Raw genomic sequence first — 25,706 nt, forward strand, 5'->3', positions numbered from 1 at the left:
GACCGGTAGCAGGTTTGGACGGTCTACCATATACCGGGGTATTTGGAAATAGCCACGGGGTGGTTTTTCAATACCGTTTAAACTATTTATTTGAATGTTTTATAGACATCTATATTTGTAGCTACGTTTTAAAGTAAATATCTCAAGTCAACTTGTGCTAGATGTTAGGAGATAAAGATCGCGTTCTTCATTTCAACTTTGATAATGTTGAAATGATGATGCTTACCGGTAGTCCTCAGTCACGTGGTGTTTGTTTACAAGTACACAACGACGAGACTTGTGCAGCCAGGGGATCTAGTTACAGTATGGAATTCACAACTAAATGTTTGTCAGCTAGATAGCTTATAAGTCAACTGTCGAAGTTGTGATAAATGCAAAACCAAGTTACGTTTGGTAATAGCAGAGAATCCAATCCTGGGATCAAGATCCTTGCTGTCTAATTTGTTTGGCATTTTTTTTGTTACTTGTATAACTCTGAGCTGGGATGTATGTCTGGTGTACTGGTGTGTTTCTTCTCAAAACCAAAAGAAAGAAACACAATTTAACATTATCACAAACGGGTAAGTACTGATGGGAAGGCAAGTATAATTCCACAATAACATAAGATGTTTGAGAACCTTATACTCCCCCCCCCCCCCCCCCCCCCCCCATACAGGTTAAAGTTGGAATATGTTTAATAGGTTGAAGGAAAATAGGATTTTGAATGGAAAGAAATGTTAATGTCCATGAGTACAAAAGGGCATAGCATGCTTGTACTCACCATGTTCGAGGTTGGGAAAGGGATTTGTATTTGTTGTATTTGACTTTCCACTCAATAACTTCCTTGCAGCGTTGACATAACCCGTCGTGGACCTTCGAGTTTGCTATCTGCAATAATAACATCCGATATACACACAGAGAAAATTAAAACAGTAGAGCTACAATTAGCCCAGCAGTATCCATACAAATGGTGAACATACTGTAGCTGACTTGTCAGAGTGGCTCCAAATGTACGTTAGCCAGCCAGTCATAAGACCCTACCTTTACTTGAACACTTGCTCCATATTTGTCGTTCTTGTAAGCAGTCGTGTTTTGGTGCTTTTGCCCTCGCGACCGCGATGCGTTGCCCTTTTGAGAACTCATTTTTATCTAAACATAGGTTTCTAACGTTAGCTTGATGTCAGCTACCACAACACATGGACCAGCGACTCGTCAGCAACACACAAAAAAAGTCCTTCCGGGTCACGGATTTTTTAAGTTTCGAAATAAAAGCCTCGGAGAAGTGTCACTAACCACGTTTCATCCACAGTTTTTATTCGATTAAGCATACCATATACAAAAAATCACGACAGCTGTGATGGAAACAGGAAGTCTGGGGCTGTTTTTCTTGGTTCGGTCCAGCCCCCTTAGTTCCAGTGAAGGGAAATCTTAATGTTACAGCATACAATTATATTAAAGTCCAGACGATTCTGTGCTTTCAACTTGCAACAGTTTGGGGAAGACCCTTTCCTGTTTCAGCATGACAATGCCCCCGTGCACAAAGCGAGGTCCACACATAAATGATTTGTCGAGATCGGTGTGGAAGAACTTGACTGGCAAGCAGAGCCCAGCTCTTGTGGCTGAATGGAAGCAAGGCCCTGCAGCGTTGTTCCAACATCTACTGGAATGCCTTCCCATTAGAGTGGATGCTGTTATGGCAGCAAAGGGGGGACCAATTCCATATTAATGCCCATGATTTTGGAATGAGATGTTCCACGAGCAGGTGTCCACACACTTTTGGTCATGTAGTTTATTACAAATATCCACATGCGAATATGTTATTGACACTTTCCCTTTCAGATAACGCATTTTCCTTATCCCCAATCCGCATAAAATGTAAATAAGTATGCCATTCAAAATTTAAGCTCTAATGGTGCTTTCAATACAACTGGGAACACAGATAAAAACTAGGTCAAATCATGACGTCAGTGATCTTCAGGTCGAAAAGTCAGAGCAAAAGAAAGATGGCCAAGTTACCGACTTTGAATTCTGAGTTGACCGTTCAAAACGACTTTCCCAGGCGGAGCTAGTTTTTTCAGAGTTCCCCGTTGTTTTAGGCTACTAAAGTCGGATATTTCCGAGTTTCCTGTTGTTTTGAAGGCGGCATTAGTTCCCAGTGATGAGGTTCGATTAATCACACCGGGCGCCCGTTTAGGCGTTTTTTTCTATCGGTTGATTGCATTCGATTTGGAAATGGCCTCCCGGTCGTGAGCCAGGTGCCCGCTTCAAAGCCACAGCAAAGTCGTCTCAAAACTAAAGTGACGTAATTAAGCACGTGTAGTAATTACTAGGATTCTGTGGTTTCCTATACAAAATGGATTGCTTTTGATGAAAACGCTTTATTTGCATTTCCAATGAAAAGTAGTTAGAAAAGTCTAACATTTATTTTATCGAAAAAATAATAATATGTTGTGTGTTTCTGGACCATCCACCATGCTGCCTTGTTGACAAAATGATCGAGCCGTGCAGATGACTGTTCGATTTGAGAAGGACGCGCCTTCCTTTGCGTTTTCGTCTGATGACGTGACAGACTATGTCCGGTGCCCCGCGGCTCAGCATAATCGAATACGCCCAGTGGGTCAGTCGTTTTCAACGCTGCAAAACACCGCCTTGAGCAATCTGATTGGTCTCTGTTAGCACATTGTAGTTTGTAATTGGCTTTCTTATAAACCAATCCAATCATCACCTCGACACTGCGGTTTCGATATGTTCCCCAGCCGGTTTCCTTGGCTTGAACTGAAGACATCTAGCGACAGTGGGCTAGCTGCAAGAATTGAAGCTGGTGACAGTCAACATTAAAATAGCATATTTGTTTACGCAAGTCTTGTGGATGCAATTAAGTCATTATCCGGACTATTTGTTGACAAGCTTGAGTGGTAAGCAGGCGGAGCTTGATTTGGGTAGTCGTACAAGTGTCAAGAAGATAAATACCTATTTAACGCTACCCATAAGAGAGTGGACGAGGGGGAACGAATGGGCATTCAAGTCAACCTGCCTGGTTAACTAGCTATCTGTACTTGTTTCCAGTTAGCTGTATTTTATCAGCTGGCTTGTTAAGACGTTAACTACAATCCGTGACGTTACCAATAACCAGGTAAGTTATGTGTGTTTCAAAGCTTAACATTATTGCCGGTGTTTGTTAGCTTGCTAACTAATGTAAATTAGCTGCTAGCTACGTTTTTTTTTTTTTTTTTTTGCTGAGCACTGCTTGATTGTTCACTTAAATGAGACCTACGTTTTGTTTTCGCTAATCGATGCGACGCAATTCTGGCAAACACGACAGGGATTCAGAAGAGGGAAAAGTGCCACTGTTAACGTGAATAGCTAACTAGTTAAATGTATAGAGTAACGTTAGGCTAGCTAACGTTGTAGTTCGGCCTTTTGGGTACTGTAACGTTAGTCTCTAAAACAAACCCTCGTCGACGATGTTATTGTTTGTGGTTCCCTAGAATCTGAATTGCTGTTATCGGAGGGGTCACCGCCAAGCTTGTCATCCAAGACAAGTGGTTATTTTCATGTTGGACAGTGCTCACCTTACTGTAGAGAAGTGGTTTCAGAATCGTCATAACTACATATCTTAACATCTGAGCATGATTCCTGTCCCCCAGCCCCATCTTTAACGAAAATAGTTTATGGAAGCCTATGTGTGAACTAGACTGCCCCCCCACCCATTTCTGACCTATAACCTGGATATTAAGACACACGCGCCATAAAATTGTATTTGTCACGTGCTTTAACAGCAGATTTAGATTAACAGTGAAATGCTTACTTATTGCCCATTCCGAGCAATGCAAAGTAAATAATAGAAAAAAAAACACAAGGAATAAATGCACAGTAATGACAACTTGGCTGTATACACAAGGTACCAACCAGTACAGTCGATGTGCCGTGGAACAAGGTAATTGAGGTAGATATAGAGTGATTAGGCAACGGGATAGTGGAAGGGAATGGCATAGATTACAATTAGCACTTGAGAACTGATTAAATGGACCAGGACTGGAGATTGAGAAACATACATTTCCAAGTGTCAGTGAGAGGGAATACAAATGACACCAATATCTTTTCTTAAAGCATGTGCGGTTCCAAGAATACATTAAACAACTAGCCGCTTCACCAGAGGGACATTTTGATAGGACATCATTGAAACAACAGGCAGTGCAGACGGATCATCACAAAGGCGCTGACCAACAGGCTCTTATAAACCCAACTAAAAGTTATTTCTGAAAGCAAGCCTGGGACCGAGGAGGCATTGAAAAAGCTACTCTATGTACTCAGCGTAGCAAGAAACTTTGAGGCAGACAGATGAAATCCTCATCAGTACTATAGCTATCGAATGATCCCAGGGCCAAGGAAGGCCATACACTATTGATTCTCTTCTGCATGTATGTAAAAGCAGCTTTGTTGAGGGCAAGCCTAGGGGAGTTCATGTGCATTTCCCACTTAACAAGTCAGGGTGGATAGAGAACTTTGAGAATCCCTGCACACCAGCCTAGTAGCCTAAACCTTCGGGCTCGACTCTTCTCAGGGTTCGCCGAACCAAAAATACATGCTTAACCTTAACATGTTTTAGATACAGGGTTTCTGTTTATCAGTTAGAGTTTAAGCAGAGGTGAAATCTGGTTATACGCTATAACATGTGTGACTCATGGTGGGTTGTTGGTCTGTTTGTGGAGTGAGTAATACATCAGTGGTCGAGACTCAGCTGTGAGTCACAGCTGTGTGTCTGAGCATACTTTCAAAATGGCCATCAATAACTGGGGTGTGCTTGTGCACTGGGCTGGATAAGAGACATGAGGTGTACAATTAGCCTAACCACATGTAAACACGTGTGCACCTTAAACCCTCTTATTTGTCCTCTGTATTGGGGAGATCATGCAAGTGTTGGCTATTTAATGTGCCATGTCAATGATACCTTTTTTAGTAATAGTGACTGATAAGCAGTAAATGGTAATGCCCCCCCCCCCTTGCCCCAGCAGGGTTTGAGGATGAACCACTTGTCCCTGAGTGAGCTGTGCTGCCTATTCTGCTGCCCTCCATGCCCCAGCAAGATCACCTCCAAGCTGGCCTTCCTGCCCCCGGAGCCCACCTACACCCTCTTGTGTGACGAGAGCGGCAGTCGATGGACCCTGCACCTGTCTGAGCGAGCAGACTGGCAGTACTCGGCACGTGAGAAGGATGCCATCGAGTGCTTCATGACACGCACTTCGCGTGGAAACCGCATCGCCTGCATGTTTGTGCGCTGCTCGCCCAGTGCCCGCTTCACGCTCCTCTTCTCGCACGGCAACGCCGTGGACCTGGGCCAGATGAGCAGCTTCTACATCGGCCTGGGCTCACGCATCAACTGCAACGTCTTCTCCTACGACTACTCTGGCTACGGGGCCAGCTCGGGGAAACCCTCGGAGAAGAACCTGTACGCCGACGTGGACGCCGCCTGGCACTCCCTCAGGACACGGTAAGTAAAGGGACCAGGGGGCGGAGGTGTTGGTGGAGGAGTAGCTGTCTGATGTTGTTTCCTACCAAGAGTTGTTGACTGTCGATCCACCTTCAGCTCGCTCCATGGCTTATACGCCCTAGGTTGGAAAGCAAGGTGGGGACAACTTTTCTTGTTCATTATGATGATTGAAAATGGTGTCTCCTCTACCCGTCCGCCCCATAGGCAATGGTTTTCTGTTCACTGGTTCTTCTAAGCCATCCCTTTGGCCTTCCATTTATCCATCTCAATGAATTGATCCCCATGAAACCTCTAGTCTCAACACTCTCCTCTCTTCCGCCCTTTGTCCTCTATGACATCCCCTCTCCCTCTGTCTTTTTTCTCTTGTCGACAGCTCTCGGTCTCTGGTGGGGTCCTATACTAACACACACAGCTTCCCTGTGTCTTCGCATGTGAGATGTTTAAGCTGGATATTTTGTTTGTGGCTTTGTTTATGCACAGTTTTTTGGGGGGGTGGAATAAAAGTGAATCCAGATTTATTTCCTGCATCATGACAGCAAATCAAAGCAACAAACAAATGAGTCAGAGGAAAGATGGAACATCCAAACACACAAGGAGAAAGACAGAGAAAAGAGTGACTCACACCAAGTGTGACTTAGGCCCAAATTGCCCACCATAATGACATTGACTAGAATAAGTGGTCCTCCATATAATAGGCCTCCTTGCGTGGGGGTGGGGGAGTCTGAGAGTCAAGTTAAACAGGAAACTATTATCATACAGAGACGAGTCTACATACAGCAGGTAATACTGTAGCTAGGGCTGAGAAACCTGTCTGATTGCTACTAGTCTTCCATTTCAGTATGATGTAATTATGAATTCATTATGAAAGTAAGGACATTTTTAATATATTATGCTTATGTGTTGAAGTGGCAAAGTGGTGTTTGACCCAGGCACCTGTGGAATTGTTTTAAGATGGTCATACCATAGATCATTTAGCCATTTGAGTTGGAATTTTAGGACCCTTCTGGGTATAAAACAAAAATATTTATGCTACAGATGTTATTGTGAGAAGACCAATTTATGGGATGTCTCATGGTCTGACAAACACCGATGTAGCTCGGCCACCTTCCCCCACAGATGCGGAAGGCCGACATAAGCGGATGCTTTGGATTGAGACGCAGCCCATGCAAAATACTAGCTTAAACTGACAGAATTACATATATTTTTTCCCCTTCATTATGTTACTTAGATTGACTCTCCATGCCACTGCTTGCCCCAAGTATCCACGGGGCATGTATTATTGTTCTCTTCTACAGGGAGCCCTGGCCTCCTTTTAAATAACATGGTTCATATTGGTGTGTTTCACTGCCCTGTGTTTGACAGACAACATGCCTCTGTTATTCCAATCATCTGATCACAACAATACAAACCTTCACACTACTAAACTCACTGAGTTCAGATAGTGGGGAAACTTGTAAAAAATTTAGATGCAGATATGATAAAGATGAACAGAATTAGAATACTACAGTAATTTAATGGCATGTCTATTAGAGGTTGACCGATTTTATGATTTTTCAACGCCGATACTGATTATTGGAGGGCCAAAAAAGCCTTTTATTTGTCTTTTTATATATATATTTTATTTTAAATATTTGTAGTAATGGGAATTACAACAATACAGAATTAACACTTTTTTTTTACTTCATATAAAACAGATTTTATTTAGTCAAATAAATAATGAAACATGTTCAATTTGGTTTAAATAATGCAAAAACATTATTGGAGAAAATAAAAGCACAATATGTTCCATGTAAGAAAGCTAAAGTTTAAGTTCCTTGCTCAGAACATGAAAATATATGAAAGCTGGTGGTTCTTTTTAACATGAGTCTTCAATATACCCAGTTAAGAATTTAGGTTGTAATTCTTATACGATTGTGTTTTTTTTTCTTCTTTTTCTCACGAATGCACTTTTGTTAAATCCTCACCCGTTTTTACGAAGTTGAAGTAGGCTGTGATTCGATGATTAATTAACAGGCACCACATTGATTATATGCATTATAACGCAGGACATGCTAGTTAACCTAGTAATATCATCAACCATGTGTATTTTTTTGTTAGGTAAGTTTAATGCTAGCTAGCAACTTACCTTGGCTCCTTGCAGCCACAAGGTCCTTTTGATGCTCCTCTTGCTTAACAGGTGGTCAGCCTGGCCCTCAGTCTCCTCGTGGATTGCAAAATAATCGCCTTCCAAAAAATGCAGATTTACCGAATTATTTTTATTTCTTTATTTTTTGGGGATCAGTCTAAAACATGCCACTGAAATTATATATCTTTGTTACGTAAGAACAATGGTGCAACACAAAAAATGTGTATAATTGTCTTATAAAATAAATGTGCTTTGTCCCGGGTTGGTTAGTGGTCACTGTCCACGGTTCTGAAACGCATCATTGCACTGTTGAATTGGTGCCTTTTCCTAGACCATGTTGCTATATGCATAATAACAAGGTTAACTTCATATTAGTGTTGATCAATGCGGCGGAGGCAGCAATAGAATGAGGAGATGAAACAGCCCTTGCCTTATTGTCTTACAAAAGTGAGGAGAATGTCTGCTGTATTGAAGGTCCCCAAGAACACAGAGGAACTCTGGAGCTCTGTCAGAGTGACCATTTTAAAGAATGGAAGAAGTTTGGAACCACCAAGACTCTTCCTAGAGCTTGCATCCCCGCCAAACTGCACAATCAGGTGAGAAGGGCCTTGGTCAGGGACCAAGAACTCGATGGTCACTGACAGAGCTCCAGAGTTCCTCTGTGGAGATGGATGTCCTTCTGGAAGATTCTCCCATCTCTGCAGACCGAAGCCACTCTTCAGTAAAAAGGCGCATGACCGCTTGCATGGAGTTTGCCAAAAGGCAACTAAAGGACTCTCAGACTATGAGGGGAAAAAACATAATCTGGTCTGATGAAACCAAGATTGAACTCTTTGTCCAGAATGCCAAGCGTGACGCATGGTGGTGGCAGCATTATGCTGTAGGAATGTTTTTCTGTAGGGATTTGGGAAACTAGTCAGGGTCAAGGGAAAGATGAACGGCGCAAAGTACAGAGATCATTGATCAACCTTCTCCAGGCCCTATTGTGCCCTCTTCGGATGGGATTAGTTTTACTGGGGGAGGTCGGGTAATGTAATTATGAGCACAAAACACCACATCTGTAATTTTAGCCCCATCCGAATCTGCCAGTCAGTAATTGTATTTTCTCCCCGATTTCGTGGTATCAAATTGTCCCATCGCTGCAACTCCCTTACGGACTCGGGAGAGGCTAAGGTCAAGAGCTGTGTGTCCAAGCCACACTGATTCTTGACAAAATGCCCGCTTAATCCGGAAGCCAGCCACATCAATGTGTCATAGGAAACACTGTACACCTGGCGACCGTGTCAGCATGCAGGCGCCTGGCCAGCCACAGGAGTCCCTAGAGCGCGATGGGACAAGGACATCCCTGCCGGCCTAACCCGGATGATGCTGGGCCAATTGTGCGCCGCCCAGTGGATCTTCCCGGGTCACGTCCGGCTGCGACAGAGCCTGGACTCGAATCAGGATCTCTAGTGGCACAGCTAACACTGCAATGCCTTAGAACACTGTGCCACTCGATAGGCCCGTCAGTAATCTTTACATGGCAGGAGAGTAACTATTCCAGCCAGAATTTTTTTTTAAATTGGGGGGGGGGGGAACTCCATGGTCCTCTCATAATACTAGTCCTGTGCAAATAGACATTCCTGTGTTGAAAGAAGTGTTTGACAGGTGTTTGCGCAAGAAAACAATAACTGATTCGATAAATTGAACCAAGTGCTGCGCATTAACTTAGGCTTCATGTAGGACATTCCTATATGAACTCTCACATTGAATGCTTTTGCTTGTTTTGTGCGTCTGAATTTAATCTTGTCAAATGCATCAGTAAAGAATCCTAAGCCTATTTAATTCAACCCTTGCTGTTACTAGATATTAAAGCAGAATACAACTGGCCTAAATGTTTGTAAATTATCATTTAACTTTCACATCCATAGCGTTAAAATGCATCTCAATTGCATTTAGTTCACATCTGAACTGAAGATCACCAAAATATCCTGATTTTATGATCACACTTCCTCAATTAAAATATTATAGCAACAGTAAACCAAAGATGGTTTAGAAACTTGAGCTTGGTTCCCAAGTTATCAGTGTGGCCCTAACCCCTCAACATGTTAAAATAATGTATATTTATTCCTAGAATAAAAACCTCCAGGCTTCTGTCATAACTGTCAATTTATTGACCAGAAATATGAATTACAGGGGCCAGTTTGAAAAAATAAAAATAAATAAAAAATAATCCCATCTCAATCGTCCTCTGGAATAACAAACATTCTGGAGAAATGATTACATGACCAACGTTCTCTAGTAATACGAGTCCTGTGCGACTCGGCCTTTGGTCATGTGCATGTGATACATATGTGTCACGTGAAGCGAGCCAGGGTTGAGGGAATAGGGAATGTTTTTCCTCAACAAATGAATGATTTCGGTACAGAGCTTTTCAGTCAAATGACTGTAATTATGTTGCCGTTTCAGCAACACTGACAGTGGGATGAACACTTTGCTGTTCTATGGTGGTCGCTGCAGCAGGGAGGAGGGAGACAACGGGTTCTAGTCACTCGCTGTTTTTTTTAACACAGCGCAGCAATTCTGAGCCCTGCACAATCAAATCAATTGCTGTTCGTACTCCCTCTAGTAGTTTTTCTTAATTATTTAATCAAACGGTGTGCTTAAAGCATCAGACATGCTCAATATATGGAAAAATACAAGTTTTATTTAAATGTAGACCAATCGATTGGTCGAAAGAGCAGATAACTCTCTTGGTCGACTAAGATCTTATTTAGTCGGGGACAGCCCTAGTGTGTGTGCTGTATGTTTCTTTGTTTTGGTGTAGGGTGAGGTTGTCGTTTAAAAAAAAATTGTTTTTAACCTGAGTAGTCGGGTGACTCAGTCATGAGTCAGAAGGTGTGTCCCACCGTCAGCAGACCGCTTTGCCGGTGTGTACACACACTCTTTATTGTTGCATATTGTCCTAGGGTATAGGGCGTACAGCCAGTATCCGTGTTAAGGCATTGAGGCCCCACACCTGGGTGTGTCGGTAACACCATCTGCTCTCTTCACCACCCAGAGAGAGGGAGACTATAGGGACGAGGAAAGTAGGCTGAGATCCGGACTGGGATGGACAGAGGACAACCTGTTTAACGAACCATGTCCTAGATAAGACCACTTTATCGAAATTGCTTTCATAAGAAGGGTGTGATTGCGTTGTGTACGCAAGTAAGAAGTTCAGTGTGTAGTATACACTGTTTGTGCAATTGTTGCCACCCGTTTGTGAGATTCTGGAACTGAAAGGGTTTTGTTTTCTCAGTGTGAGCCTGCTGTGGTTGGGAGGGCTGTCCACTCCTATAGAATAGTGCTGTATAATTTTCTTTTCACTTGGACTTGGAGGTGTTCCAGCAGTCAATCCTCCTAAGTCTAATATTGACTGGTAGCCTAGCAACAGATCTCCAGTGAGGTTTCAGACAGAATTTTATAGGATCTCTACTGAGACCCAATGCAACCCCGGCAACGGCCTGTGCCCCAGGAAGTGAAAACGACAAACTTCCTAATCAATCATATTATTGATTGGAGACTAAATGAAGGTCTCTTCTCTAGCATTGAACACACACACACACACACACACACAACATAGGGCAACCCACACAGTAAATGGTTTTATTAACTCGTGGTTCGTAAAGTCATTTGGTATGGGGCGACAATGCCCTGCACACAATGGCAGTAGTGTCCTCCGTCTGAGGGTAACCACTCAATCTTCAGTTCCGATTGACATGACTGGGAGCCAGTGGCGGCTGCTGAGGAGAGGACGGCTCATAATGGCTGCAATGGAGTCAATGGAATGGTATCAAACATTCCATTGACACCATTTAAGACATTATTAACGTCCATCCTCTCAGCAGCCTCCACTGCTGGGCGCAGTCGGGTATGTAGCATCAGGTCCTCTTAAGTGGAAAAATAGTACAGAACACAAAGTACACAAGACCGAATTTGCTTATAGCCTGACTGCTTCCTCCTTGAGCTCTCCTGTCAGTTCTGTTCTTCCCTTCTTTCTTCCCTTACATTTGCTCGCTCGCTTAGCCTACTTCCTCTCTCTTTCTCTAGTTTTCGATCTCTCTCAATATTCTATTCAAAGGGGCTTTATTGGCATGGGAACCACGTTTGCATTGCCAAAGCAAGTGAAATCAACATAAGTGAGAACACTCAAAGCAACATCAACAAATAACTTAAGTTAATATTGCACTACTTGGTTTCAAAAAGAGAAATACATTTCAAGTGTTATAATATTCACTATGTACAGTGTTTTAGCAATGTTCAAATAGTTCTAGTACCAATATCTGTTTACTTACATTCTGCTATTTGTTATTTACTATTTAGAATTATTGTGTTCCACTGGTTGCCCTTTTCTCATGGCAATGGGTCACAAATATTGCTGACGTGATTGCACAGTGTGGAATTTCGGGCTAAGAGATGGGGATTTGATCAATGTTAGATTTGTTTTCACATTCTTTGTGGCTCTGTGGGAAATATGTATCTCTAATGTGGTGACACATTTGGCAGGATGTTAGGAAGGGCAGATCAGTTTCCCCCTCATTTTGCGGGCACATAACATGTCTTCTCTCGAGCCAGGTGACTCTCTCAATAGCAAGGCTTTGCACAGTCTACATATTCAATAATTCTGGGTCAGTCACAGTGGTCAGGTATTCTGCCACTGTACTCTCTGTTTAGGTCCAGGTAGCATTCCAATGTTTTTAGGGGGTGGGATGGTTATTTTCTAGTGTGTCAAATAATGATCTTTTTAGTTTCTAATAATTTGGTTGTCTAATTGTGTTGCTGTCCTTTGGGCTCTGTGGGGTCTATTTGTATTTGTGAACAAAGTGCCTCAGAACCAGCTGGCTGAGGAGACTCCTCTCTAAGTTCATCCATCTCTCGCTGTAGGTGAGGACTTTGGTGGAATGTGGGCGTTGCTTCCTTTTAGGTGGATGTAGAATTTAACAGCTCTTCTGGATTTTGATAACTTCCAGATGGTCCTAATTCTGCTTACATTGTTTGGGGTTTTGTGTATATTTTTGCAGAAATCGGCATGCAAGTTCTCAATGTTTTTTTTGTTATTGCTGTGACTTTAATTGAATAACGTGTTATGGATGAAGACGTTAATATGCAACAAGTCCTCTTAATGTTGACGGAATATGCACGCCTGGAAGTACCTGGCCTGCTTCTCACAAATGTAGGGAAGTACCTAGCTAGGCTTCAGTCATTTTTCTGTTATTATTTTTTTCCTTCACCTCACACATTAAGTCAATGAAGCCCTTTCATAAATGTTTTATACATGCATTCAAATCATAGTTCCTCACAGTATTTAAAAAATCTTTCCAACACACTCCCCCTCTAATCGGTGTCGCTGATAAATGGGCTTATGGACATTTTTCTATGGACGTGTGTTTGTTTCTATTTGAATCATTGTCAATTTCATCTTCATACAATAAGCATAGCTGTCCCCTTCATCATTTCCTTGTCAATTTCATTATCTTATAGGTTTTCTGAAGGTAGGCTAAGGTAGTCCTAGGTGTTTTTAATGTTGTCAAGAAAAGCAAATGTGGGTGTATATATAATATTTAACAAATATTTTTTGGTTTATTAACAAATAAAAGAGGAAGTCGCATGCAAACTATTTACATTGCCAGGAATCCTAAACAAAAAAATCATATTCATTAATAATACAAGTTTTAATTGCCTTTTTGTTTTTATTTTAGTTAAAGTAGTGCCGTAACTTATAAATGAGTTTAAACAAGTTTTGAATTGGAACATTTGTGAATATGAAATTTACCTAGTATTAGCAGTTGATTTAAATCTACTACATCTTTATCAGAATTTCTGACATAAACCATTAAATAGTACAACTGGTCATTTATTTTCTATTTTTTTATAACAAAATTCGACTATAAATACAGGAAAAACACATGCAAAATGGTCTCTTTTTTTTATGTACCTTTATTTAACCAGGCAAGTCAGTTAAGAACAAATTCTTATGTTCAATGACGGCCTAGGAACAGTGGGTTAACTGCCTGTTCAGGGGCAGAACGACAGATTTGTACCTTGTCAGCTCAGGGGTTTGAACTTGCAACCTTCCGGCTACTAGTCCAACGCTCTAACCACTAGGCGACCCTGCCGCCCCATCTCCATTCCACAGAAATCAGTTATATTCAGCTTGAATCTTTCCAAAACATGTTTCACAGGATTTATGTTATTCCTAAATTAAACTTTGTTACTGATACAATATGTGTTAGCAATTTTCCATGCTTTACCCCCTTTTGTAGATCACCATAGATATTTGACCAAAAGAATCTTGCTGAGGGAATTGTAGTAGCACAAACAATATTCCTAATCTGTTTACTAATACATTTTATCTTTGATGTTAATATTGCCAATGAATATATTTTCATGTAAATCTGTTACATCAACCACAGAGGAATTTAAAAGAGCTACAACCCCCCCCCCCCCATAAAAAAACAAAAAAAACAATTGCATATTCTTTTGGGGTTATTGGAATTTTAAACTTATCAAGAAATTCCCCATTTGAAAGTCGATATCCATCCTCATTCAGTCACTGGCATCGTATATCTTTGTTCCATATAAACTATCTGTGAGGGGGGAAAAATTGTTTCTATGCTAACATCCAAGCTAAAATTGCCTGCTTATGGAATTTGGTTAACTTTACTGGGATTTTATCAACATCAAAATTACATTTATGCAAAAATTCTAAACCACCAACAGTCAAATAAATACTTAGGGAAGATATTCCAAATACAGTTCTGGTTCAACATACTTCAGAATCCAATTTATTTTAAAAGTATTATTTAGAGTATTGAAATCTAAGACCTCCTTGTTCTTAGGTATTAGGGAGAATATATTTTTGTAGATGGAGGCTTGTTCCTCCAAATAAAATTATAATCTTATCTAAGTCCTTTACAATTTTGGTGGGTAAGCCAAGTGATAACAAGACATAAACCGATCTGGATAACCCTTCAGCTTTGGATAATAAAACCCAACCACAAAACAAAATATCTCATCAACCACAGGTTCAATTTCTTCGTTTTCTCAATAATGGGGTTAAAGTTCAATTCACTCCTCCTTTGTTTTTCATTCTTGCACATTCCAAGATAAGTTACCTTATCTTTAATTGGAATACCATATACTTCCTGTGAAACACAATCCTTGAGTGGAAATAAGACTGACTTATTGATATTCATTTTCAAACCCTAAACCAAGGAAAAGTCTTTAATACAGGAAACTGCTTTAGAAACCTCAATTCTGTCTCTTAAAAATATGGTGGTATCATCAGCCAGTTGACAGTTTAAATTCATTGCCAAGTGCCTAAACACCTTAAATTCCCTTTCTTGAAAAGTAAAAATGGAATAATTGAGCAGCCCTGCCTAATGCCACGGCCAATATCAAATCTTTGGGATGTCCCGTGAGCTAATTTTACAGAGCAAGTACAACCACTATATAAAGTTTGGACTGCTTTAAAAAAAAAGTCACCAAACCCCCCAAAACGTATTGCTTTGAACATAAACTCATGTTCTACAGTGTCAAAAGCTTTATAAAAAATCAACAAATGTAAGAGAATGATCATCAAGGATGAGGTAATTATAGTCAGTCATATCTAAGATCAACCTGACGTTATTACTAATGTGTCGACCATGCATAAAACCAGATTGTTCTTAATAAATTATGAAGCAAGCCTTGTTTCAACCTCTTAGCAAATACAAGGGCAAATAGTTTCCCATCATTGTTCAACGCTTAATGGGTCTCCAGTTGTCTATATAAAGAGTATCCTTATTAGGTTTGGGAATCAAAGTAATTACACCTTGCTTTAAGGAAGCCGGTAACTCTCCTTTTTCTATTGATTCTTGAAACATGGCAAGAATGAAAGGAGTCAATTTATCATTGAATGCTTTCTAAAACTCTCTTATTAAACTATTTCCAGGGGACTTATTAAGGCTTTTAATAGTCTTATCTCAATTTCAGATAACTCATCACAAAAATCCCTGAAATCATTATTTATCTTAGCAATGTTTGCTACATTGTCTAAGAATAGCCAACATATTGGATGTTGGCTGGGCTGATGTATACAGATTCTGATAAAACTGGGTAACATGCTGAGATTTCTTTTGGATTTTCATTGGGAGTATTATTAATAATAAATGTACATATGGAAGTCTCTTCGCCTGCCTTTTTTTCTGAATGAAATAAATATTTTGTATTTTTCTCTCTTTCATCCATTTTCGTCTTGATCTTACAAACGCTCCCTGGGCCTTTTTCTCATAGATACAGTCTAAATGCATTTGCAATGATAGCTCCAGTAATTCGATAAGAGTTTAGTTTTTTTGTTGTATAATCCATTATTCCCTTTGTCATATTCCTTCTCTCTCTTGGCACGAGCAATTTCTTTCCCCATTGAAATAGCCAAAAGCCTTTCCAAATTTCATTAGCTCCCAGTAACTTCCAAACGTATTCATAACACAGGCACAATTCCAGTATTTATCAATAATTCCTGCTACTTCCTTCTTAAATACTTAATTCTCTAGTAAAGTCTCATTCATTTTCCAGTAACCTTTACTAACTTTTTTTTTTTTGACAAACTATGCATATTTATCTTTATTGAGATTTCCCTTTGTGGTCTGTTAAAATCGATGGTTCAATTGAGACTGTATCAACCTTGTCAGCCATATCTTCAGATATCAGCCAGAAATCAATACAGGATTGTATAGCTACATATTTGGTATAATCTTATCTGGGTTCTTATGTCTCCAAATATCTAGAACACCTACTATATTCCTTCTCATAAACAGAATTACAATCCTTAGGCCATCTATCTAGATTATCATGTAATATTGTGTTAAAATCTCCACCCCCATATTACTTTGGCCAATGGAAATTTAGACATTTTACTTACTTTCCTCTCAATGTCTCTAAATAAAATACAGTTACTTGACTTGTTATTGGAAGCATAAGTATTTACAACAATGAATTGAATGTGGTTGACATCTACCAATAGTAAAATCCATCTCCCTGTATTATCTGCTTCATGACTCAATATATGACCCTTAAAGTTGCCTTTTTAAAATAGCGACACCTGCTGACCAAATATCATTCCCCCATTGACACTTCCAAAACGCAGTATCTGTGGAACAGGCATGAGTTTCTTGAATGAAATAAAAGTCGGCACTGACCATTACAATACAAAAATAAAGATTTCCTTTTCACAATATTACGTATTCCCCTGGCATTAATAGTAAATGTCCATTTCTGTTTTTTCTATCAGTGACCATATGAAGAATGTTAAACTTGTATACGTTCACATGAATCTGGTTCTCACAAAAAGAAAAGATCTTACTAGTTGCAACTAAAAACAGTCCTTTGCACCACGCAAGTGGTTGACCTAAATTATATATAATTAATTAATAACATTGTACCGTAGATTGGAAAAACGAATAGCCGTCAAGCTGACATTAAGTGTCAGTGAGAATTTCCCTGCCATAAAAAATAATATTACTAACTTTTGGCTCACACAAACAATGCTCTTTCCTCAAGAAATATAAAGTTTTATCAGATGCAAATATAATACTCAGTCCTGCACAACTCACTTGATCAATCCAGCAGTCAACAAGCTAGGTGTCAGCGTGAATTTTCCTTCCATTAACAAAAGCCTTGGCTCCCGCAAAGTATGTACTTTTCCCTTCCTTGCTCTCTCAATCATTGGCCACAGATGATTCTGAGCTTATTTGTCAAATGCTGTCAGATCCTCCTTGAACCTCAGGTTGTTCTTCTTTAAATAGTCATTTTTCTTTGCACTTTTCCATGTCATATCCCTCGCTGTCCTGGAGATGAATCTCATGATCACTAGTTGTGGTGGCTGGTTGTTTTCCCCATCTCTCAGCCTACCCAGGCGGTGCACTAAATCCAGAGAACCTGCAACAACATTTTGCTCCTCCTCCGGGACTATTGCCCTGCAAATGTCCTTCACTCTTGCTTTGATGTTCTCATCAGATTTTTCTGCTATTCCATCTGACTATATCGATCATTCTCGTTTAACTTTGACTCCATTTCAGTGAGTTTCTTCTCCTGCTTTGCAACCTGAATGTTCAATGTTGAGTTCTGCTGCTTCAGAGTTTTTACTTCCTCAGCATTGAAATCAATTGTTTTCTTCAGGTTAATGATACTGTGTTCTTTTTCACTAAATCCATGATGTCATCTGCGCTCTTTGATTTTAGCCGTGAGGATGCGGACAATGTTGTCCTGTAGCTGTCTCATTGATGGTTCACTTCTCAGCTTCTTTGGAAGTTGCTCCTTGGTTGGAGAATTTGGGTATGAATCACATTCACCCCATTTTTTTTTTATTTTTTACACTGCAAGCATATGAGTGAGTTTCAACAATGCCTCTTCTCTCCTTGGATGTTTCAACATCATTATCTCAGCAACAGTTTGGCCATGTCCTGATTCCATGCTACTAGCTATGAAGACGTTAGTTGGCTAACTTAACTACACACGCGGAAACGTTTCGATAAACGTTTTGCTTGTTGGAAATCGTCAAATATATTTCAATGGTTTGATTAATTACAACATTTTTAATAATAGCTATATTGTATGGTTATCATTTTTGTGAAAAAACAAATTGCAGTTGCAATCTAAAACTATCAACTTTGTGAGAGAACCCTAAAATTGTTCCTCCGATAGAAATGTTACACCCTCATGTCTCAAGCCGACCCCCAGAAAAGCAAATATTTCTGACACACTGTTGGCTTTGATGCATGCTTTTACGTGGGTTTGTGTGAGTAAACTGATTCTCTCTCTATATGTCCATCCAGAAGGTTTCCTAAAGTAGCCTGTTTGGACTCTTTTAAGAATTGAACGCTTATAAAAGGCCTATTTTCAGTAGCTTAGGCTACATTGTTTCTCTCATTACAGCGTACTCTTGCGAATATTTTGGCAAAAGTGGGACGAAACCCATCAGACTTCGTTTGAATGTTTTTGTGTCAATAGGATCTGTATATTTAAAAAAAAAAAAAAAAAATTGCAGAAATGCCAACTGACAAGGTAGGCATATCTTTATTTTGACTCTTAATTTTATCAATACAAAAATGTGACATATCCCCCTCCAACCTGACATTTCTTAATTTGTTGATTTTAATATTCATGTAATAACCTGAATAATAATGAAATGCATTGATAATAACGAAGTGTAATGGCTTGTTTCAAATGTTTTTTTTTATTAAGAACCATATCCATGTTAACAAGTTTATGAACAGAATTGTCACCAACCCTCCCCCCCGGGCATTATTCTGGCCAATTACCTTAACCTCATATTCCAAGACTGCCACAGTCCTAGTGTTTGTCCCATTTTATTTATTTTTTGTGTGAATTCTTGTTTTGTGAGTGTGCCCGGGTTCCATAACAGATTAATTTTTTTTTGGGGGGGGGGCAGATCCTTTTTGGGATGTTGCGTTTTATGTTCCTTTTGATGACATAGGTAGAAGGCCTTTCTTACCTTGTGGAAGTCACCTGTGGTGTTACAGTTTAGGCCGAGGTAGGTGTAGTTTGTGGGCTCTAGGGTAACGGTGTCTTGATATAATTTATTTTCCTTCTCTCTCGCTCTTCCCCCCCAAATACAATTTGATAGCTTTCCCATTAAAATTCTATTCAGTATTTTGTCAAATTAGACCCCTGTTTACACACATCACTCAATGCAGTATTTCCATGTATAAATCAGTTCAGTTATATAAAAATCTGGAGTCCCTTTCTCATTCGAGGCCCATAAGTTGAATACAATGTGACAATCAAATGATAGCAAAGGTTATAAGTAATAGAATGGCAAGTCTCACCAGACTTGATACATAGCAGGGTTTATTGAAAAGAGACGCTTAAATACACAAACATGTTTCGGTTTAATACAATACGCCCCCAAAAAATAAGCTATAGATTGATCAATAATGGCTATTGATGCAGAAAATACTTTTGACCATCTGGAATGGCCTTTTCTGTTCAAAACTTTCAACTTTCCAGTTGAAATAATCAATTTTGATAATAAAAATATTGTAGAAATGTCCTAAAGCACAAATAATACATTATCTGATGATGAAAATGATTTAGAAAGGGGAACAAGACGGGGAGGTCCACCCTCCTGTTTGCACCTGCAATTGAACCGCTTGCAGAAAGAATTACATGACCCAAAATGGGTTTTGGTAAACATGAATTTAAACTTATTTGCAGATCTTCTGATTTATACCTGACCAAGTATTGAAAGTTCAATGTCCCCTTTGCTTAAAAATGCTCAAAAATAATCAAATACTCAAATCACAGGATATAAAATTAACATGGAAAAAAACCTCAATGGCAATAAGAAAAATAATTACTCCTTTTGAAGTGGACCACAAAAAAATATAAAATACTTAGGATGCTTCAGTGACAAATTTTATAATTTATGCAGATCTAGTTAAATGAAAGGATCTTCCCATAAATCTTATAAGCCTCTCTTAGAATGGCACATTTTCAGTAATGCCAATTACCCCACCGAAGGCGTTCTTTAAAAACGTGTACTTCATTAGGAAGATGTAAAATGTTCCTTTAAAAAAATAAATAATCTGAGGGTGGTTTTTAACCTTCCAGACGTGTAATTTTCAACTCACTACCCAAGGCTTTTACTTGTGACATATTGTTAAATGCACTTAAGTGGAACAGTGGTACATATTGAAGATGCTCATGCTCATCCCCAGAATCTTTTTGTCTATTTTCAAAAGCTAAGAACATTAACAACTTCATAGTTAACAACACCTGTCACACACAACCTGTGTGTGACCTGTTTCAAGAAGCTAGGCTTATGTCGCACATCACTACTTCACAGTACCTGGAGGAAACATGGCAGGGACGGGGAGACTAGTAAGGATCGAGGGAAAGATGAAAGGAGCAAAGTACAGAGATCGTTGATGACAACCTGCTCCAGAGCGCTCAGGACCTCAGACTGGGGCAAAGGTTCACCTTCCAACAGGACAACAACTCTAAGCACACTGCCAAGACAACGCAAGATTGGCTTCGGGACAAGTCTCCCAATGTCCTTGAGTGGCCCAGCCAGAGCCTGGACTTGAACCCGATCGAACATCTCTGGAGAGACCTGAAAATAGCTGTGCAGTGACGCTGCCCATCCAACCTGACAGAGCTTGAGAGGATCTGCCGAGAAGATTAGGAGAAACTCCACAAATACAGGTGTGCCAAGCTTGTAGTGTCACACCCAAGAAGACTCAAGGCTGTAATCACTGAATACTTGTGTAAATGTTTGGTTTGTCATTCAAATGAAATAAAATTGTATGTGTGTGGACCTTACTGTGAAATGGGGTATTGTGTATAGATTGAAAAGGGGGGGGGGGGCCATTTAGAATATGCTATAATATAACAATGTGAGACAAGTCAGGTCTGAATACTTTCTGAATGCACTGTATAATAGGCACCAAACGGATGAAAACAGACAAACCGGGAGGGACTACTTGGACGTGCCTCTTCAATGAATATAATTCTCTCCCTCTGTATTGGTGGTGTCACTGTAGTCAATCAATAACATGTATTTATAAAGCCCTTTACATCTGCTGCTGTCACAAAGTACTGTACAGAAACGCAGCCTAAAACGGCAAGCAATGCAGATATAGAAGCACGGTGGTTAGGAAACTCCCTAGAAAGGCAGGAACCTAGGAAGAAACCTGGAGGAATCAGGCCGGCTGGAGATGCAGCGGGATCGCACAGTAGATTCCACGTACATGTGTAGTGACTGGGCCTGTCCCCGACAAAATAAATAATATTGATTGACAGAATAGTCTGCTATTTTGAGGTGAAAACATTACTTTGAGAAACTCTACAGGTTATTAGTGGTGGTGCGTTATGCCAATCAGAAATACTATCAGATCCCCAAATGGGCAATTTTATATGCCTACATTTGCGCGTAGGCAAGGTAGCGGAGGGCTCCAAACAAAAGACAATGTCGACTAATTGGGGTCAGCCCTAGTAGTGACACTAGTAGAAGTGGCGTAGAGTTCCACCCTAGACAATACGAGGTGGGAGCGAAAGGATCTATTGCATTTAGTTTGGATTGGTCTCGGCTCAGGGAATACATTGATGGGGTGTTAGAGCTTGCGTAACCATGGAGCATGCTCAGTGAGGTGAAGTGAGTTCATGCTGAAATTGGTCCTTTTTGGCCTGGCAGAATACACACGTTCATATCACCTGACCGACTGTTACAGCCCTGACTCTACTGTATATCAGATGTTTTAGATTAATTTCTAATCGACAGTGTGTTTTGACAACCTCTTGCTATTTTATGCTTTGGTCGGCCTTTTATAGCCTGGCAGTAAAACCAGTAACTAGATTAATGTATTTTATATAGGCCTGGATTTAATCTTTAGCCTAATGTTTGAGGTACTGCTGCTCAAAACAGTTGCATGTAAAGAACAGGCTGAAGTTTTAAATTCCTCACACAGCTGAGTATTTTAGTTATTTTATATAGGTTAATTCCTATGGGACCTTGTCAAATGGGGAAACTCCTACATAGTCCATTGGCTGGCTTTGACCTCCTGTGAGCCTCCGCCCCATCATGTGCCTGTGCTGTCACGCTCAAACCAGTTGGATGACCTACTCTGGGGTCAATGTTCACAGCCAGGCCTGGCTGGATTTCACTCGCTGGGAGCAGAGGACGTCTGAAGCGTCAATACAAAAGCTTTGTGTTCATCATGCACCAAATGGGAAAAGACTGAAATGGGAAGATACTCTTTTTCATTTCGATTGCAAAACATTTTCTGTTACATGCCCAAATGAACACACGCTCTGTTTTTGTGGAGCTTCTTTGACTAGCCTTTCTGAAGCGAAATGTTTTGAAAACATACTAGTTGCATGTTACTGATTTTTCATTTGAATAATCAGAAAATGAGGTTGTTCCATGATTACTTTTCTTATAGGGAAATAGTGGATTACAATTTGTAATTTAGTAGACACTCTTATCCAGAGTGACTTACAATTAGTTAATTCATCTTTTAAGATGGCTAGGTGAGACAATACCACAATCGCATGAAGTACATTTTCCTTCAAAGTAGGCCTATTTCTTAGCACAGTCAGTGCTAGTAGGTAGAGACATTTGCTTTTTTTGGGTGTTAAGACACTCTTCATATATTGATTTAAAAAATCAAACTGTTGCTGGGTTAGGTAGAACTGATGTTTGTTCTCAGTCCTGCAGCGGTTTAGAGCCAGGATCGTCAGCTGACTGGCTGTGTTGGTCACATTCTCCATAATCAGCTATGGAATTCTGTCTCTCGCTTGTGCCATTTAGCAGACACTTTTATCCAAAGTGACGTATACAGCTCTGAACCTCCTTTTTATATCTCTGTATTTAATTTTTCTTTGGTCTTATTGACATGTCAATGGCCCCACACCTATCATTGACTTCCACCTTCTCCTGACCAATTGACTTCTGACCTGAGTAGTGACTGAATCATGTCAATGTAGACTGACTACCTGTGACTACATTATCATCCTGATCTTGACCAGGCCTACATTATCATATATTAGATTATTTACCACCTTGATGCTGATAATGTTTAACCCGAGGGTGTTCTGTGTCTCCCCTCAGGTACGGAATTAGGCCAGAGAACGTGATCGTGTATGGTCAGAGTATCGGTACGGTCCCGTCCGTGGACCTGGCGGCACGCTACGAGAGCGCCGCGGTCGTACTGCATTCCCCCCTCACCTCTGGCATGAGAGTGGCCTTCCCAGACACCAAGAAAACCTACTGCTTTGATGCCTTTCCCAAGTGAGAGACACACACACAGAGATCATAAAAGCAGTCATGTTTGAGTCACTCTAGATTCAATAGCCCCATCTGGTGGTTCTTGGTTGCCACCAGGTTATGGATAATTACACTGTTGACAAGGCTAAAAGGGGAAGCTGCCTGCTGTTGAAATGACCACATTGGGTAAATTTAAATCCTGTTCATGTCATCTGTTTCAGCATTAGGGGAAATTATACTTGCCTAACTGTTCCCTTCCTCTTTTGTGTTTGTGTGCGTGCGTCTGTCCTCGCCTTGCCTCTCAAAGTATTGACAAGATCTCCAAGGTGACGTCTCCGGTGCTGGTTATCCACGGGACGGAAGACGAGGTGATCGACTTCTCCCACGGCCTGGCGCTGTACGAGCGCTGCCAGAGGCCCGTGGAGCCCCTGTGGGTGGAAGGTGCCGGCCACAATGACGTCGAGCTCTACGGACAGTACCTGGAGCGCTTGAAACAGTTTGTGGCCCACGAGCTCGTCAACTTGTCAACTTGACTTCGACCCTTAGTCACCCACCTGCTGCAACTGTGAACATTTTGAAATGCCCATGCTTTTATTTTTTTTATTTTATTTTTTGTATATTTTAGTTCATCATTTGAAACCGCGTGGTGATGAGAGACGGAGGGGATGATAGAAGGATATAATAACATGCCATTTAGCAGATGCTTTTATCCATAGCGACTTAGTCATGGGTGCATATATTTTACATACGGGTGGTCCAGGAATCCAACCCCACTAGCCTAGCTGGAATGTGCCCTTTACCAACTGAGATACATTGGACACTTGAGTGTACTCAAGGGTTGTGTGTTTTGAGCACAGAAGAGCAGTTGGATTCTGTGTGCTTGTCACATTTTTTTGCTGCCTTTCAGGATGCGGTTCTGGTCCAATGTATGGACATCTGACACACACCTATGAGCATATCTAAGAGGTTTCTGTGGAGCAGCTATGATGGATGGAAGACTGGACCGCCACTCAACTAAGTCTGTATTGACTAAGGAGCCAAATCTACTACAATGTGGTCAACATGGATGTTTTGTTTATTTTTATATATATATATGTTTGCACCTATCATATGTTACGTAGAACTGTACAAGATAAAACTCTGACATTTTAAAATGGCAGTGCCAGTGTTGCCAACTGTTCAGCATATTGAAGAAAAAAGCATGGGGTACGGCCAGCATCCTTAGAAACCTCTCAAATTGTATAAGCTATACAAAGCTTTTTGTTTCATGTGTTCTTTCAGTAAAGCTGCTACGACTCAATTTTATATAGTAAAACGAATAATAAAGCGCTATCATTTCATAGGAATAGCATTTCTAGATATTGATTTTGTATAAACTGCCTGCACACCTGGGGTAGTTCTTGTTACATAGTTTAAGACTCATGTCACTGATGCCATAAAGCGTTGAAAAACAGTGAAAGTCATTAATGCGTGATAGGAAATTGCTTTGAAGACAGCTTGGTTTTAAGGAGGACACAACTGGACTCTTGCGCACTTTTTGTTTAACCCTTATATCTGACAGAATACTTTTTTGGGGGGGGGGTTCTGAGATACCCTATTAATGCCGAATAAGGTAAAACGTTTACCAATCACGTACTTTATTGTATTAGTAAGACACTAAGTGGAAGCAGATTTTGTTATCAAGTGCTACTGCATGCCATGATAGGCTAGTGTTTTCTTAACCTTTTTAGCTGGCTAAATTCTGGCTAGCTCAAGGCCATGGATGCTACCCATAACCTCTAGTTTTGATTGGTACTGTCTGATGAACTGAAATGTTTGGATTGGTTGTTGATATTAGAGTAATCAAGAATGGTTAGGATTGGTTGTTGCCGTTCGATAATGTGTCGTTGAACTCTACTGGGGACTTTTCTGTACTTAAATGTAATGCTTTCATCTGTTTTCACTTTATAAATAGTTTGTACTTGGACAAGCCTCTAAATTGTAGTTGTAAATACTACTAACTTGAATATGATCCGGCATCCATCTGTGGTGAGCATTTCTAAATTATTCCTGATGACCATTGAAAAATCTGGTCACCCAGACGATGTGATTTCTGTTTGTTTTTGTTTCCAAGACGCTGCATTACTGAAGGAAATTATGTAACGTGATCTTGATTAGTGATTAATAAAAATGGATATAAACTAAGTATTTGAGGAATGACAACATCTTCGCTGAATGGGTTGTGTTTTATGTTGTAGACACTGAAAGCACTAGCTGACTAGACACTCACAAGATGGTATTAACCCTGACTTATTCCACATTTTGTTACAGCCTCTTCGAAATTG

At 40.3% G+C, this 25,706-nt stretch overlaps 2 protein-coding genes across 4 annotated transcripts in view; one reads left to right on the forward strand and one right to left on the reverse strand.

Moving 5' to 3' along the window:
* Positions 1-1,416, reverse strand: part of c11h9orf85 (chromosome 11 C9orf85 homolog) — an 8,168-nt gene extending 6,752 nt beyond the window's left edge. The window contains exons 1-2 of the mRNA XM_021621098.2: positions 1,021-1,416; positions 761-867 (exon numbers count right to left, since the gene is read on the reverse strand). Coding sequence (XP_021476773.2) covers positions 761-867; positions 1,021-1,122 — 209 coding nt within the window. The 5' untranslated portion in view covers positions 1,123-1,416. The remainder of the gene's footprint in view (positions 1-760; positions 868-1,020) is intronic.
* The window catches only part of abhd17b (abhydrolase domain containing 17B, depalmitoylase), a 25,860-nt gene extending 276 nt beyond the window's left edge, over positions 1-25,584 (forward strand). Inside the window, exons 1-4 of one of the 3 annotated variants that reach the window (XM_021621096.2) lie at positions 2,516-3,112; positions 4,992-5,470; positions 23,227-23,406; positions 23,690-25,584. In XM_021621096.2, coding sequence (XP_021476771.1) covers positions 5,004-5,470; positions 23,227-23,406; positions 23,690-23,915 — 873 coding nt within the window. In that variant the 5' untranslated portion in view covers positions 2,516-3,112; positions 4,992-5,003 and the 3' untranslated portion in view covers positions 23,916-25,584. Of the gene's footprint in view, positions 1-2,515; positions 3,113-4,991; positions 5,471-23,226; positions 23,407-23,689 lie in introns of those variants that run through there. The other 2 variants (XM_021621095.2, XM_036935629.1) reach the window with 2 other exon arrangements.
* Positions 25,585-25,706: the final 122 nt, after the last annotated feature.

This window comes from Oncorhynchus mykiss, chromosome 11 (genome assembly GCF_013265735.2).
Source record: "Oncorhynchus mykiss isolate Arlee chromosome 11, USDA_OmykA_1.1, whole genome shotgun sequence".
Lineage (NCBI taxonomy): Eukaryota > Metazoa > Chordata > Actinopteri > Salmoniformes > Salmonidae > Oncorhynchus > Oncorhynchus mykiss.